This window comes from Schistocerca americana, chromosome 8, assembly GCF_021461395.2.
Source record: "Schistocerca americana isolate TAMUIC-IGC-003095 chromosome 8, iqSchAmer2.1, whole genome shotgun sequence".
In the NCBI taxonomy this organism is placed as follows: domain Eukaryota; kingdom Metazoa; phylum Arthropoda; class Insecta; order Orthoptera; family Acrididae; genus Schistocerca; species Schistocerca americana.
This window is the reverse complement of record NC_060126.1, coordinates 332395807-332411232: the sequence shown is the minus strand read 5'-3', so window position 1 is coordinate 332411232 and position 15426 is coordinate 332395807. Positions and strand designations below refer to the sequence as shown.

The 15426-nt window shown below is 45.0% G+C and overlaps 1 protein-coding gene across 2 annotated transcripts in view; it reads left to right on the top strand.

Annotated features, from left to right (window-relative positions):
• The window catches only part of LOC124545186 (sodium-coupled monocarboxylate transporter 1-like), a 201826-nt gene that overhangs the window by 129308 nt on the left and 57092 nt on the right, over positions 1 to 15426 (top strand). For both annotated transcript variants that reach the window (XM_047124046.1, XM_047124047.1), the window contains exon 12: positions 14348 to 14434. In XM_047124046.1, the coding sequence (XP_046980002.1) occupies positions 14348 to 14434 (87 nt within the window). The remainder of the gene's footprint in view (positions 1 to 14347; positions 14435 to 15426) is intronic.

The window sequence follows — 15426 nt, the reverse complement described above, 5'->3', positions numbered from 1 at the left end:
AAGATATAAAGATTTGAGGATCGCCGATGACATTGTACTCGTAATTCTGTCAGAGACAGCAAAGGACTTGGAAGGGCAGTTGAACGGAATGGATAGCGTCTTGAAGGGAGGGTATAAGATGAACATCAGCAAAAGCAAAACGAGGATAATGGAATGTAGTCGAATTAAGTCGGGTGATGCTGAGGGAATTAGATTAGGAAATGAGACACTTAAAGTAGTAAAGGAGTTTTCTATTTGCGGAGCAAAATGACTCATGATGGTCGAAGTAGAGAGGATATAAAATGTAGACTGGCACTGGCAAGGAAAGCGTTTCTGAAGAAGAGAAATTTGTTAACATCGAGTATAGATTTAAGTGTCAGGAAGTCGTTTCTGAAAGTATTTGTATGGAGTGTAGCCATGTATGGAAGTGAAACATGGACGATAACTAGTTTTGACAAGAAGAGAATAGAAGCTTTCGAAATGTGGTGCTACAGAAGAATGCTGAAGATTAGATGGGTAGATCACATAACTAATGAGGAGGTATTGAATAGAATTGGGGAGAAGAGAAGTTTGTGGCACAACTTGACTAGAAGAAGGGATCGGTTGGTAGGACATCTTATGAGGCATCAAGTGATCACCAATTTAGTACTGGAGGGCAGCGTGGAGGGTAAAGATCGTAGAGGGAGACCAAGAGATGAATACACGAAGCAGATTCAGAAGGACGTAGGCTGCAGTAGGTACTGGGAGATGAAGAAGTTTGCACAGGATAGAGTAGCATGGAGAGCTGCATCAAACCAGTGTCAGGACTGAAGATCACAACAACAACAGTGCAAGGCCCCAGAAAACGAGGAGTAAATTAACTAAGATTCCCGCCACGCACCTGCCTCCCCGGGAAATTGCGGACATAAACTTGATCCCCTGGTCTGCCCTTAAAGGTTCTCGATTACGATTATAACGCTCAGCTTGTTTATTATGGGCTCTGAGCATATTCGGCCTGACCTTGTTCCAGTTTTCCTTGATAATACAAGGACTAATATCGGCTGGAATTAGATATTGAATTCCCCACAAGTTCGAAAGGGAGGAATTAACCGGATAGGAAGGGATGAAGGTGGCGGGCGTAGCTCGCAAGGCTTCGGGAGAGGCGGTATTAAACGCTAACCCATGGAAGACTGGAGTCCCATTTACTAGGGGTTTTCTGATGATAAATAATCAACGCGGACTTAAGATTTCGGTTAATTATCTCTGCAAAGGCCCCCTAGGGACAATACGGTGTGGTCGTGATATGCCTGACACCATTCTGTAAACAGAAGACCTTGAAAGGAGCCGAAAGAAAAGCTGGAGCACTATCGCTAACAAGCTGCCTGGGTGGGCCAAAAACACTGAAGACATTAGTTAAATGATAAATAGTGGCGGCAGCGATAATGTTACGGCTCTGGAGGAGCCAAGTGAGTCTGGAGAACCCATCGATGATAACTAATATTTATCGATGGCCCTTCTTACTACGAGGTAACGGTCCTAAATAATTAATATAGGGCTTTTGCATAGAACAGGACTCTCGTTCAGCACTCAACAAACCTTGCTGATGAGCATTCTTGGGTTTGGCTACACTACACAAGCGGCATTGTGATATCATCTCTCTCACATCTCGGTCCATGAGGGCCATGTTAAATGCTTCTTGGTTTTTTCGGAAGTCTCATAAGTACCTAAGAGGCAACCCACTAACGAATCATGAAAATAACGAAAAAGCCGGGTGCAACAAAGCTACAGCCAAACAGATCTTGCGCTGCTTAGCCTCGCCCTACCTCTTACAGAGAATACCACTCTTAACAACTTACTCACCCGACAGCTCTCCTGCCAACACACGTTGCTTGATGGGGTCCAAACAGGGTCCTGATCCTGATGCTGAGCCACATCTCTAACAAGAGGGGAATTTCACCCAACACCATACAATTAAAACTATTTATCTCTACCTGCTGGTTTTTCTCACTAGGTTTAGTTTCGGCGAACATCCCGCTGAAGACATCCGCAAGGATATTTTCAGAGCCCCGCACATGTTTAACTTCAAACTGATATGCTGAAACGCGAACTGCCCATCTGGCTTTACGGTCAGTTTTACGTGACCCAGCCAACACCCAGCTCAATGCCTGATTATCGGTTCCTAATTGCAAAACCCGATGTTCAAGGTAGAGGCGGTATTTCTCTAATGCAAGTAAAACGGCCAAAGCCTCGCACTCGTACACGGAGTACTTGAGTTCGGCATCAGTTAACAGACGAGACGCGTAGGCTAATGGTTGTCTCTGCCCTTCAGACTCCTGTAGGAGAACAGCTGAAATACCAGCCTTAGAAGTGTCAGTTTGAACAACAAACCTTTTATTAAAATCGGGTACCTCAAAAACCTGAGGATTGGCTATCGCTACGTTAATATGCTCAAAGGCCACCTCCTGGGCGTGTCCCCATTCAAAACGCACGCCCTTTCGGTGTAACTGATTTAAGGGTGTTGCCAACTGAGTAAAATTTGGAACGAAACGCCTAAAATACTTTGCCACGCCTATGACTTAGGCAATTCCCTGCTTATCAGTAGGTGGAGGCAAAGCCCGTAAGGCTTTAGTTCGCTCTTGGTCAATGCGAATACTCTGACCCGACACTGTATGACCTAAGAAAGATACTTGCTCCTTGGCTATCTTCATCTTACTAGGTTTAACGGTCAGCCCGGCTCCCTGTAATCTCAAAAGAACTTGCTGAATATGCTCCAAATGATCCTCAAACGAACGACTATAGGTAACCAAATCGCTCAAATAATAATACACACAGACAAACTTCAAGGACATTATCCAACAAACGAGTAAGCACAGACGTTCCAGTTGCTAGTCCAAAAGGAACTCTGTTGAACTCAAACAAGTTCCAATCGGTACAAAATGCGGTAACATGTTTAATTCTTCAGCCAACGGAATCTGATAATAGGCCTGATTCACATCAAGGACCGTAAATCAATTAGCGCCGGCAAACCAAGTAAAAGAATTATGCAGATCAGATAGCGGTACCGATTCAAGGACAACCTTAGCGTTTAAACGGCGGTAGTCAACCACAGGTGTGAAATCACGTCCCTGATCTGGGGGAAGCATAAGCAGATGTAGAAGGCCTAATCACTGCTTGTTGAGCATCTGAGATATCTTAGCCTTGAGTATCTTCACCTTAGGGGGTGAGAGGCGTTATGGGGACTGCCTAACAGCAATATTGTCGGACAGATGGATATGATAATCAAGAACGTTAATAACACCCAGGTTATCACTAAGGAGCTAGGGAAAACAGTGCAACAAATCGCGTAACTGAGAAGCCTGATGGGGCAAGAGATGGACCAAATCAAACTCGTCAGCTACGACCTCAACGGCCAACGCCCCAACAGTTCGATGTACACTACTTTTAGCGCATTCGCAAAGGCTAAACTTCTCTCCAGAAGCGAGTTTAAAGAAAAGGGTGTGTCCGGAATAATTCAAGACCAACCCGGTCTTATTGATAATATCACACTCCGAAATAAGATTAACGGGCAGTTCCTTAACCAAGGCTAAAGACATAGGCCAGGAAAAATTTCGACCGATATACTCACCCGGACCCAACCATGCAGAGTCAACAACTGACCATTGGCCACCCAACATCTCTGCACCGGTGAAGGGACCGACCGAAGTTTCGTGAGATGCCCAAATTCCAAAAACCACTCGAAGCTCAATAATGAAAAGGAACTACCAGAATCCAAAAGAGCACAAGCGGGCTCGCCACCTACCCGAGAATAAACGTAAGGCAAGGGAGGTGATGAGGGAGCGACCGCCCAAGTACGTGAATGTTTGAAAGCTCGAACCCGAGTTCGCGGCCACACCCGGTGTCATCTGTTGGCTCTGGGTGCACGAGACTGAACACAAGAGCGCACCACATGAGCCGTACCGCCGCAGCTGAAACAACGCCGGGGTTCCCGTTTGATAACTTCAGCGAATGTAGATGCTCCTGAATCAGCGCCGACGTCCCGCCCCTGAAGCTCGTGACGTACATGGTTCTCAAGTGGTAATGAGGATGCTGCTACGACCACGTCATGGAGCTCTTCCCAGGTTGAAGGCTGCTTACGGAAGACAAAATGCGATTTATCCGCCGCAAGCATTCCCCTAAGAACGATATAGACTAATTCTTGTTCAGGTAAATCAATTAGAAAAGCCAAAGAGGCTGTCTGAACTCTACCGACATACTGATGTATCTGCTCCTTACCCCACTGCACTTCCCAAATGTAACAACACTCAAGTTGTTTACGAACCCCGGTGGTCAACCTTTGCCTAATTACGAGTTCCCTTATTTGCTGCAAGGAAAACCCTTCCGCCATGGCTCACTAGAGGAAGTTCTGCAACTCGCCTCTAGCTAGCGGGTACAATAACGACAAAATTACTTGGTGCGGAACACGAAAGGCGGCCGCGTGTTGTTCTAGGCGAACCAGTAACTACAATAATTTTTCCACCGGATCAAGTCGCTCCACAACTAATTCAGTAATATCTCGGAAGAAATAGGCCAGAGGATTCGGCAACTTGGCAAACACAGCATCTAACTTGGCAGAGGATGTAACAGTACCACCACCCTGCAGGCTCTCATTCTCTCCCTGACAGCGCAATTCCCTATCTTCAGCCTTCCTCCCATCCAACAACAAATACGTAAGCTTAAACTGTAATGCCCTCACCAAAGGTACCAACTCAGTGGTTAATTTTTTGTAATGATCTTTTAAATCTAACGTGCTTAAATCCGCTATCCGATTGGTAAAATGCATTAATTGTGCCGCACCCTATTCAGCTGACTGTTACTAGGCTGGGTACCCTCCAAAAGACAAACAGTGTCTTCAAGGGCTTCAATAGCCTCAACCAAAAATCAGTTGCTGTTCCTGTCTCACCCACTACCGCCGGCGTGACGTCAGCCGGCTGGCACCTTATTGTCAAATCGTAAACAAGATGGTCCCTTCTCAGCAGGCCGATCCCAGGGCACTGTCTGACTGCCATGACTAAAGCACCTGAAACAAGTAACAGCGAAAAAAATGTGGTGCCACAGAACACGAGCCATACGAGAGTGAATCTGACAGCAACTAGAATAGCAAGCACAAGCGCAGCCACGGTCTGCTACCAGTGAGACGCCCTGCTAAACCCGCAGGACAGGACAAGTAGTTTAAGTTGTGGAAAGGGGCCAAAATAAGCGGATTTCAGTTACACTCGAACATACAACCTTTTATTTGATCAGACATTACAAGGGCGAAGAAAAATTTAAAAAAAAACGCAGCTTTAGTTTCTGAACTTATTATACAGCTGAATTCGCCGTACAATCTCATGCCTTAAGGGCAAGACCACTTTAATTTCATAACGGCTGAAATCCAATAACTTGAAAGCTCAACCAAAATCAGGAATTTAAAAGGCAAAGCCTTATCTTAAAACAGTTCCTTAACTAGGCTCAAGGCCCAAAGAGTCTCACACTTTAAGAGCACTTGAATTCAAAATCGGCTGAAGGCCCAACACTTGAGACTCAATAACACTAATTTTAAAAATTCCACAGGCTTTACGTAAAATGCCGGCCGAGGTGGCCGAGCGGTTCTAGGCGCTACAGTCTGGAACCACGTGACCGCTACGGTCTCAGGTTCGAATCCTGCCTCGGGCATGGATATGTGTGATGTCCTTAGGTTAGTTAGGTTTAAGTAGTTCTAAGTTCTATGGGACTGATGACTTTAGGAGCTAAGTCCCATAGTGCTCAGAGCCATTTGAACCTTTACGTAAAACAGTTCTTAAATCAGACTGAAGGCCCAAACCATCTGACGCCTTAAGGGCAAAACAACCTTAATCTAAAGATCGGATAGAAGACATACAAGTACAACAACAAGTACAAACAAGAAATGGCAGTACACCCAAGGGCGCTCAGAAGCTCCGAGAGTCGGCCTGGAATTCAAACACTAATGCTCGTTTAGGTGTGACTGGCAGTCAGCCCAACCATTGTCGATCCGACGACAACCCAACTGACAAACAAACAGTCAGCGGACCCATCGACAAGCTAACCTCCACTCCACCCGACCAGCACACAACAGGGAGTTCAATGGAATAACGTAGAAGGTACTGGCACCCACAACCAATTATACATTGAGCTATCAAACTACACACTGTGCTGGACAGCGACAAGACGATGAGGAAAATACATTGTCTGAATGTACGTCAATGGCAAGGACAGGTAACCGGAACGTTAACGGCCACAAGGCAGAAGATTCCGCTGATGCACTTCAGTTCAAATGACGTGCAGTTAAACTCCACCGAAGGGTGGCTGAAATTTGCCGACTTGAAAACACACGTTGTTGCTCGCAGAAATAATCCAACAGCCGACAAACGAACTCCAAACGACACATTGTCAACAGTCGCGACTTGCTGATAAATTAAGTCCAAACTCAACCTTACATGTCCAGGATAGGTGAGCCACAAACCTCGTAGCAATGAGAACAGCACCACACACTCCGACACCACATAGAGGCTGCCAGCGGGCCTGGCCAAACTACTCGCTGCGGAGATTTCTTCACTGCTCCACGCCGACCGATCAACTGCCTGCATACATCCCAGCCAGAAACTATAAACAGTCCAAAGATAGTCCAAGGTGCGGATATCGATACACACCGCTGCTGCCACCCGCGGAGAGAGAGGATAGCAGCATCATCACCATAACCGCGGGAGACTAAACACAGAATATTAACCAAGATTTAATCCAACGCATAGCATGAGCCAGCCATGGGTCAGATGCCTTGAGAGTTTATTACGTTTCCCGTATAAGATAACTGTTCATTAAAAAAATGGTCACTTGTACTTATTGAGTTTAAGTCCATTACTCACGTAACACTTCAAATAACTGTCTCAAATTATGCAAATTTTCATGCTGCATAGAACCAGAAACTACGATATCATCTAGGTAATTACGCACTGAAGGAATCGACGCACAAAGAGTCTGTAAGTACTGTAGAAATAGTGCTGGTGCAGAAGCACATCCAAACAGAAGCCTCTTAAATTTTGTAGAGATCGAAATGAGGCAGTTCTGCGTGCTCGCGGTGGCCCTACACGATAATGCGCAAATGTACCGGTTTCTTTGGCTCTTCAGTGTACAATTGTGTATCCCAAACTGCCCTGTTATTATGAAGAAATGAAAAGAATTTATGATGAGATAAGGGAAACTATTTCGATAATTAAGGTAGACAAAATGTAACTGTCATGGGGGACTGGAATTCGGTAGTTGGAAAAGGCAGAGAAGAAAAAATATTTTATGAGTATGGAATGGGGGAAAGGGATGAGAGAGGAAGCTGCTTGGTACAGTTTTGCACATAACATAATTTAAACATCGTCACTGGTTTAAGAATCACGAAATTAGGTTGTATACATGGGAGAGACACACGGACACTGGAAGCTTACATACTGATTGCACATTCGTAAGACAGGAATTTCTAAATCAGATTTTAAACTGCAGAACGTTCCCAGGGGCAGATTGGACCCTAAATATGTATTAATGGTTACAAACTGCAGATTAAAACTGAGGAAACTGAAAAAAGGAAGAAAATTAAGGAGATGGGGCCTGGACACTTGAAAGAAACAGACATTATTGACAGTCTCAGAAGAAACATTAAACAACGATTTACTGAAACAGGGGAAAACAATGCATTACAGGCTTTGAGAGATGAAACAGTGAAGGCAGCAGAGGATCTAATAGGCAAAAAGACAAAGCCCCCTAGAAATCGTTGAATTTAGTTGACGTACGGAGAAGAAAATGCAGCAAATGAAGTAGAGCGAAACGGAATACAGACACAGAAGAAAGTATAATTAGAGAAAAGATACATGCTACCTATAGAAAAATTAGATAAGCCTGCGGAGAAAAGAGAAGCAGCTGTACGAATATCAAGCCTCAAATTGTAAACAAGTATTAAGTAAAGAAGGGAAAGCTAAGAATTGGAAGGAATATATGTAAGGAGAATATGAGAGTAACGAAGTTGTAAAAATCGCTGTAGAAACAGAAGAGGAAGTACATGATGAGTTGCGAGATAGGATACTACGAGAAGAATTTAACAGAACACTGAAAGACTTACGTCGAAACAAGGCCCCAGGGATAGACGATCTTGGGAGAGTCAGGCATGACAAAGTGACTAGAGGCCCTACGATTCATCTTAGAAAGTAGGTTAAACAAAGGCGAACCATCGTTTATAAGTTTGAAAGATTTGGACTATGTTGATTGGAATACACTCTTTGAAATTTTAAATTTAGGAAATCTAAAATACGGAGAGCGAAAGTTTATTTACAGTTTGCATAGGAACGAGACTGCAGTTGAAAGAGATAAAGGACATAAATGGGAGGCATGTGTTTAGAAGGGAGTGAGACTGTGTTGTACCCTTCTTCAATAAAATTCTTCAGGGTATCAGACCGCATCGTCATAATTTTAAAATGCGCCAACGTTTCGGCCAGCGTTGCAGCTAGCCTTCATCAGGGCCTTACGTTAAGTGCTAAATGAACACACTTGGTTCCTTAAATAGCTGCACGAGGAAACCGTGTCGTTACTTGATTGGCTGTAAAAGGAGGAGGAGGAGGGGTGGAAGGTATGCTTTATTGGTGTTTCCTTTATTATCTGTCATTGGCTGAAATAGTTGTTTTCTATTGGTCTTTATATTAATCCACCCCATTGAAGGAGACGGACGAATAGCGAACAGGTGATGGCTGTGACGTCACACTGTTTCCATGCTGTCCAGAGTACCCTGTACAATGAGCAAGCAGTAAAAGAAATTAAGGACAAGTTTGGAGATGGTATTAAAGTTCAGAGGAAAGAAATAAAACGAGATTTGCCTAAGACAATGTAATTCTATCAGAGGCAGCAAAGGACTTGGAAAAACAGTTGAATGAAATGGATAGGGTCGTGAGAAGAGGTTATAGGAAGAACATCAACAAGACAAAGCAAAGGTAGTGGGAAGCAGTTGAATTAAATCGATGCTGAAGAAATTAGGTTAGCAAATAAAACATTAAAAGTAGCACTTAAGTTTTGTTATTTCGGAACCAAAATAACTGACGATGAGCGAACTACAAGGGATATAAAATGCAGAATGGCTATATAAAAAAAGTACGTTTGTAAAAGAGTAATTTGTTAACAGATAATAGGGATGCAAATGTTAGCCAGCATTTTCCGCATGTTTTTGTCTGAAGTGTAGCCTTGTATAGAAGTGAAACGTGCACATGCATGTGGCGCTATAGGAGGATGTTGAAGATTGGATAGTTAGATCAAGTAACTAAGGAGGAGGTACTGGATCGAAACCAAGAGATATGGCGCAGTGGTTAGCACACTGGACTCGCATTCACGAGGTCGACGGTTCAAACCCGCTTCCGGCCATCCTGAGTTAGGTGTTCCGTGATTTCCGTAAATCGCTTAAAGCAAATGCCGGGATGAGCTCCCTTGAAAGGGCAGGGCCGACTTCCTTCCCCATCCTTCCCTAATTCCGATGGGACCGATGACCTCGCTGTTTGGTCCCATCCCCAGACAACCAACCAACTGGATCGAATTCGAGGGAAAAAGAATCTTACTGCACAATTTGACTGAAAGAATGGATCTGTTGACTGGACTTATCTTGAGACGTGAAGGAACGTTTATTTTGATAATGAAGGGAAGTGCGAGGTGTAAGAATCGTACGGGGGCACCAAGAGATGAATACACCAAGCAGTTTGAAATGGATGTACATAGCAGAATATTTCTCCTACTATATTGCAGATATACTTGGCAGGACTGCAGGCAGTGTACGTGATTGCTGGCAGTGGTGGTCACGAGAATGCACGGTCGGAAGAAAACCAGGCTCCGGACGGCCACGTGGCACTACCGAGACAAGACAGTCGATTTCGGCGTATAGTGTCGTAGCGGCGACAGGAACGGTCGTCGGGTAGTAGTGACGGAAACGCGGCGGGACCCGCGGAGCGACCTGCGAACAACAACACAACGGGAGAGGACGGACACGAACAACGGAGGACGTTACGACACAACAAGAACAGACAACAGAGGAACGAACCAAACAAGACAACCACGTCCACGGGAATAGAAACACGAATGTCAATACGCTGTCTGAGGCAATATCTCCCGAGACGTACGCGATGTTAGACTGCTGGCCGAGCTTTTTTTTTTTTTCTTTATTGTATTTCAATTCCCCATTGGTGTGAGCTGGCAGCAGCATATACGCTGCTCTTCAGCCGTAAGGCATAGAACAAACAATAGAAGATATTTAAAAAGAACAAAGGAGAGAATATGGTGAACAGAGATATAAAAAAAGGGGAAACATCATGGAAGGCAATAGACAAAAAACGGGGTGACCGTAAAATGGAGATACAAAAACTGTTAAAACTGTTTAAAAGTAGCACACACAAAAAGCAACACACTGCGACAATTAAAAGAACACAAGGCACAGTATGACTGGAGCATAAAAGGTATCGACGGATGGTGTAGCACATAACAAACACTGACGGCGAACCTCAAGGCAGTACACAATTAAAATCACACCTCTTGACGCACAGGAGAAACAGCACTAAACACAACACTGATGTGGCACACTGACGATGCTCAAAACAGAGGATCTGCCAGGCGCAAGGAGATGAGGGAGACTGGAAGAAGGGAGGGAGGGGAAGAGATGGGGGAGATGAGAGGGGGGCGCGCTGAAGAGGGCCAGGTAGGGAGGGATGTGGGAAGGAAAGAGGCAAGTATGGGGTGCAGGGTCTCAGGGGCGGGGGGGGGGGGGGGGGGAGAAGGAGGAAAATCGGCTCTGGGAGAAGGAGGGAAGAGGAAAAAAAGGGGGCCCTGGTGAAGGGGGGGGAACAAGGCCAGGTTATTGTTGGAAGGAAGGGTAGATGTCACGGCGAAGTTCGTCATCCAGGAGGGGGAGGCGTTGGAAACTGCCCTGATGAAGGAGATGGAGGGTGTGGAGGTGAAGAGAGGGATACAGCGATAGAGGCACGGTAACCGGAGGGGAGGGGGGGGTGGAGAGGGAGGAGGAAACCAGAGGGTCGGGGGCATCAAGCCAGCGGACAATGTAAAGGATGCAGAGATGTTGGAGGAACAGGAGGAGGTGGGGGAAGGGGATCAGTTCATACAGGAGCCGTGTGGGGGAAGGAAGGCGGATACGGAAGGCAAGGTGGAGCGCATGGCGTTCAAGGATTTGGAGGGCCTTGTAAAAGTGGGTGGGGGTGGAGATCCAGGCAACACTGGCATAACAGAGGATAGGACAGATGAGGGATTTGTAGGTGTGGAGGATGGTAGAAGGATGGTAGAAGGATGTCCGGCCAGACAGGAGTTTCAGAAGGCGGAGGCAGGAATGGGCTTTCTGCTGGACTGTCTGGAGATGAGGGGTCCAGGTGAGGTGTCGATCGAGGGTGAGGCCAAGGTATTTCAGGGTGGGGGTGAGCTGGATGGGACGACCATAAAGGGTGAGGTAGAAATCATGGAGGCGAAAGGAGCGAGTGGAGCGACCTATGATGATTGCCTGGGTTTTGGAGGGGTTGAGCTGGAGCAACCACTGGTTACACCAAGTGGTGAACTGGTTAAGAAGGGTTTGGAGGGTACGTTGAGACCGTTGAAGGGTAGGATAGAGAGCCAGGAAGGAGGTGTCATCAGCATACTGGAGAAGGTGGACTGGTGGGTGTGGCTTGGGCATATCAGCTGTGTACAAGAGATAAAGGAGAGGGGAGAGGACAGAACCCTGGGGGACGCCAGCCGTGGGATAAAAGATACGGGAGTTGGTGTTGTGGAGGGTGACATAGGAAGGACGGTGCGAGAGGAAGGAAGCGACCAGACGGACAAAATTGATAGGCAGGGCGTAGGTTTGGAGTTTAAAGAGGAGACCGGGATGCCATACACGGTCATAGGCATTTTGGAGGTCAAGGGAAAAGGTCAAGGGAAACAAAAATGGCGGAGCGACGGGAGTTGAGCTGGAGGGACAGAAGGTGAACAAGGTTGAGGAGTTGGTCTTCAGCAGAGTGCTACCCGAGTGCGAGGCAGGCGCTTAAGTATGCTATCGGGGGCGCCGCTATTGGCCGCTGGGACCACGTGTTCCACTATGGCGCCCTCACACTAAAAGCAGGTCAGGGAGCGCGCGCCGCCACAGCTTACAGCGCGATGGTGCAGAAACTTCTATGGGTCTTCGACGTCCATGACGTCTGGCGCGGATTCAAATTCCGCGGCGTGCGGTACCAGATGTAGCTCTGGAGCATTGTATTGCATCTGCAGCAGCAATTTGAGCAGCATTTGGCGCTAGAGTGACACAACGAACTGTTACACACCTATTATTTAAAGAACATCTCTGAGCCAGTGACCTGTAGCTATCATTTCACTGACCCCCCAAACCTCCGCCATTTGCGACTTCAGTGGTGTCATGCGAGAGCTCATTGAAGGGCGGGGTGGAGGTCTGTGTGATTTCTGATGAAAGCTCGTTCTGCGCGGTGCCAGTGACGGCCGTCGTTTTGGGTTAGAAGGAAACCACTTAAGGGCCTGCACCCAACCAGTCTGGATGCTAAGCACACTGAACCTACACCTGGAGCTATGGGTGGGAGCGTACACCGCATGGAAGCATGAACAATCTCGAAGTTGTCCTACGCATGCTGACTGCAAAATTGTACGTCACGTTGGTAATTGGACCTGATGCGCTGCCATTCATGAACAGCATTCCAGGGAGTGTTTTCCAACAGACTGCGAGAAAAAAAAAAGTGCTGTGCTGGGAAAATGTGAGGTTTACTTTTCTTTCTCGCAGTCAATTTTAACCACGATAGCGGGGCATGGTTTACATTAGACACATTGTATTTTCCATGTATATTCCTTCTTCTCATATACAATTTCAAACAAAAAATGTATACACTGCCCGGCTGCCACTCAACCACCTTCCTGCTTGTGGCATACTTCTTCTATCCCCTGAATTTTAACTACAAACGTTCGCTGAAGTGCGCTATATACATGCCTATTCAAAATGAATGAACAGAATTAAAACATTCATTGCTTCCAAACTACAACAGATAGAAACAGTTCTAAAGTTATAACGTTCCTGGAAAGAGTAAGTTCGAATTTTTATGCATTCAGTGTGAGCACCACGACAAATATGAAAACGGTGACTCATTTCTCGCACACACTAAGAAGCTGTCTCTCACTATCGAATTCACAGCTTTAGTAATGCGATGTCACAGACTTTCAAGAGTGTCAGGCATAGTGTGGATAAAAACGTGGTCTTTCACGTAACCCAACAGACGAAAATCACACGGTGTGATGTCTGGAGACCCGGTAGGCCACCGGCGATGAAATTCGTCTTCTGCTTCTCCTCTTCCATTCCAGCGTCCTGGAATGGTGCCATTGAGGTAACGTCGGACGTGCTTAAAAAAAAGAGGAGGAGTAGAACGTGAACTTCACCGCCTTTCAGGTCTGCACACCTCACACTTTTATCTGTGGGGTTATGTAAGACTCCTCGTTTTTATCACCACTATTCCTGACACTCTTGAAAGTCTGCGACATCGCGTTGTTGAAGCTCTGAATTCGATAACGAGAGACCGGCTGTTTTCTGTGGGGCAGGAAATGAGTCACCGTTTTGGTATCTGTCGTGCAGCACGTGGTGCTCACACTGAATCGATACAAATTAGAATTTTTCCCTTTCCAGGAACGTAAGAATTGTGTTTCTGTGGCTCGTAGTTTGGAAGCAACAAATACTTGCTATCAGTCCCTTCTTTCTGAATAGCCCTGTATTTATAAGTTGACAATAATGATGTTCAATAGCTCTGATGCAGTCACTTTCCGCTATGATTCTCTAAAAGGAATCTCTATCACCTGAGCTGCGTCTTCAGTTGACGTGGTACCAGCCGTGACATTAAATGAAATTACTGTACAGCCCTGCGGATCATTACATTCAAAATTACCTATATTGCTGAATTTACCAATTCAGTTAATCAGGAAGTTTGTATTTCAAATACATTTCTACTAACTAGGACAATATTTCATACTAAAGTTAGTGTCGACTGTTAATCACACATTCGGATAACTCGAAAATGGTTTCTTTATGGACCTATGTTTATTGAAACGTTCTTGGTATCATTATTGTCCGTTTACATTTATGTCATTTTTTTCGTTAGTGAAGATACGCCCTGCTCACATGCGGAGAGTGCTGGCTTGCTAAATAGCTATTACACAGCTCCCAGTTTCAGAAGGGAATGAAATCATGACATATATATTTCACGTTACGACTAGTTCTAACATTGTCACGGAGCAGCATAGCATGCTTAAGTTGACTTTTCAGAGTAGTTTTCCAGTTTTCTTTCTCACACCAGCGTCCTTTCGTTTCTTGCAGCTGTCCATATCGCTGGGTTCCATGACAACGGGTCCTGTCTTGGGCGTCTTCAGCGCTGGCATGTTCCTGCCGTGGGTGAACACAGTCGTAAGTATTTTAACGCATAATGGTTTCACGTGACCCACAGAGTAAGTAGCAAATATATTTTTCATAAATAAAAGTATTCCGGGTGTGTTTATTTCAGTTTCCCAAGTGTTCATTTACGACAGGTATTTTCGAGCGAAAGCTCCTTTGTCAGTATTCCAAGATTGAAACAACGTTTTTCATTGTGGCTTGGCGACGTAGAAACAGCTGCGGGAGGTTACTTGTTATATCAAGGGAAAACATATGAGCACTAGTAAAAACAATAGAGTACCGCATAATAATATACTTTGATACTGCGAGAATCTGCTTCCCCGATCGTTAGAACTGAAATTAGTCTAACCTTTTTGTTTTCATTACACAAATAAATAGTCATCAAACTTATGTACGAAAACATTGAGAAAAAACATTTTAAACACCCCGGTTTACTTGTTCTGTGATCACGATCGTGGTGGGTACACACATTTGATTTCGTTAATATATTCCTGGTCGGACGAACCTTCACCTCAGCTTAGAGGATGTGCGTTATTCACAGTCGGTTTCTTTTTTTTTTAACAGTGATAGCATATTCTCTGATACGTATTTATTTTCACATAGGACGACAGTCATTCACATATTAATGTAATAGGTAATAGCCACTGTCATTTCAGTTTAAGTAGTGTAGCTGATTCCGTGTTGTCTACTCAGGCACACATACGTGTTACTGATGCAAAAGGCAGCTCACTAGACCCTGCTACTATACAGCTACGTAACAAAAAAAGAAAGAAACAAGAAAGAGAGAGGAGGGAGAGATACTTGGCAAGAGATAAACAGCTATAAAAATTAAGGAATGAAAAGAAAGAGAAAGGAAACTATCTTAACATAATCAACAAATAAGGAAACTTTTATACATACAATATCCATGGACTCAAGAAATGTTATTGTATATCTCTCAAAGTATGATATTAATGAGTGCTGTGAAATTAAGTTTTAAATTTCTAATGATGATTTATGTCAGT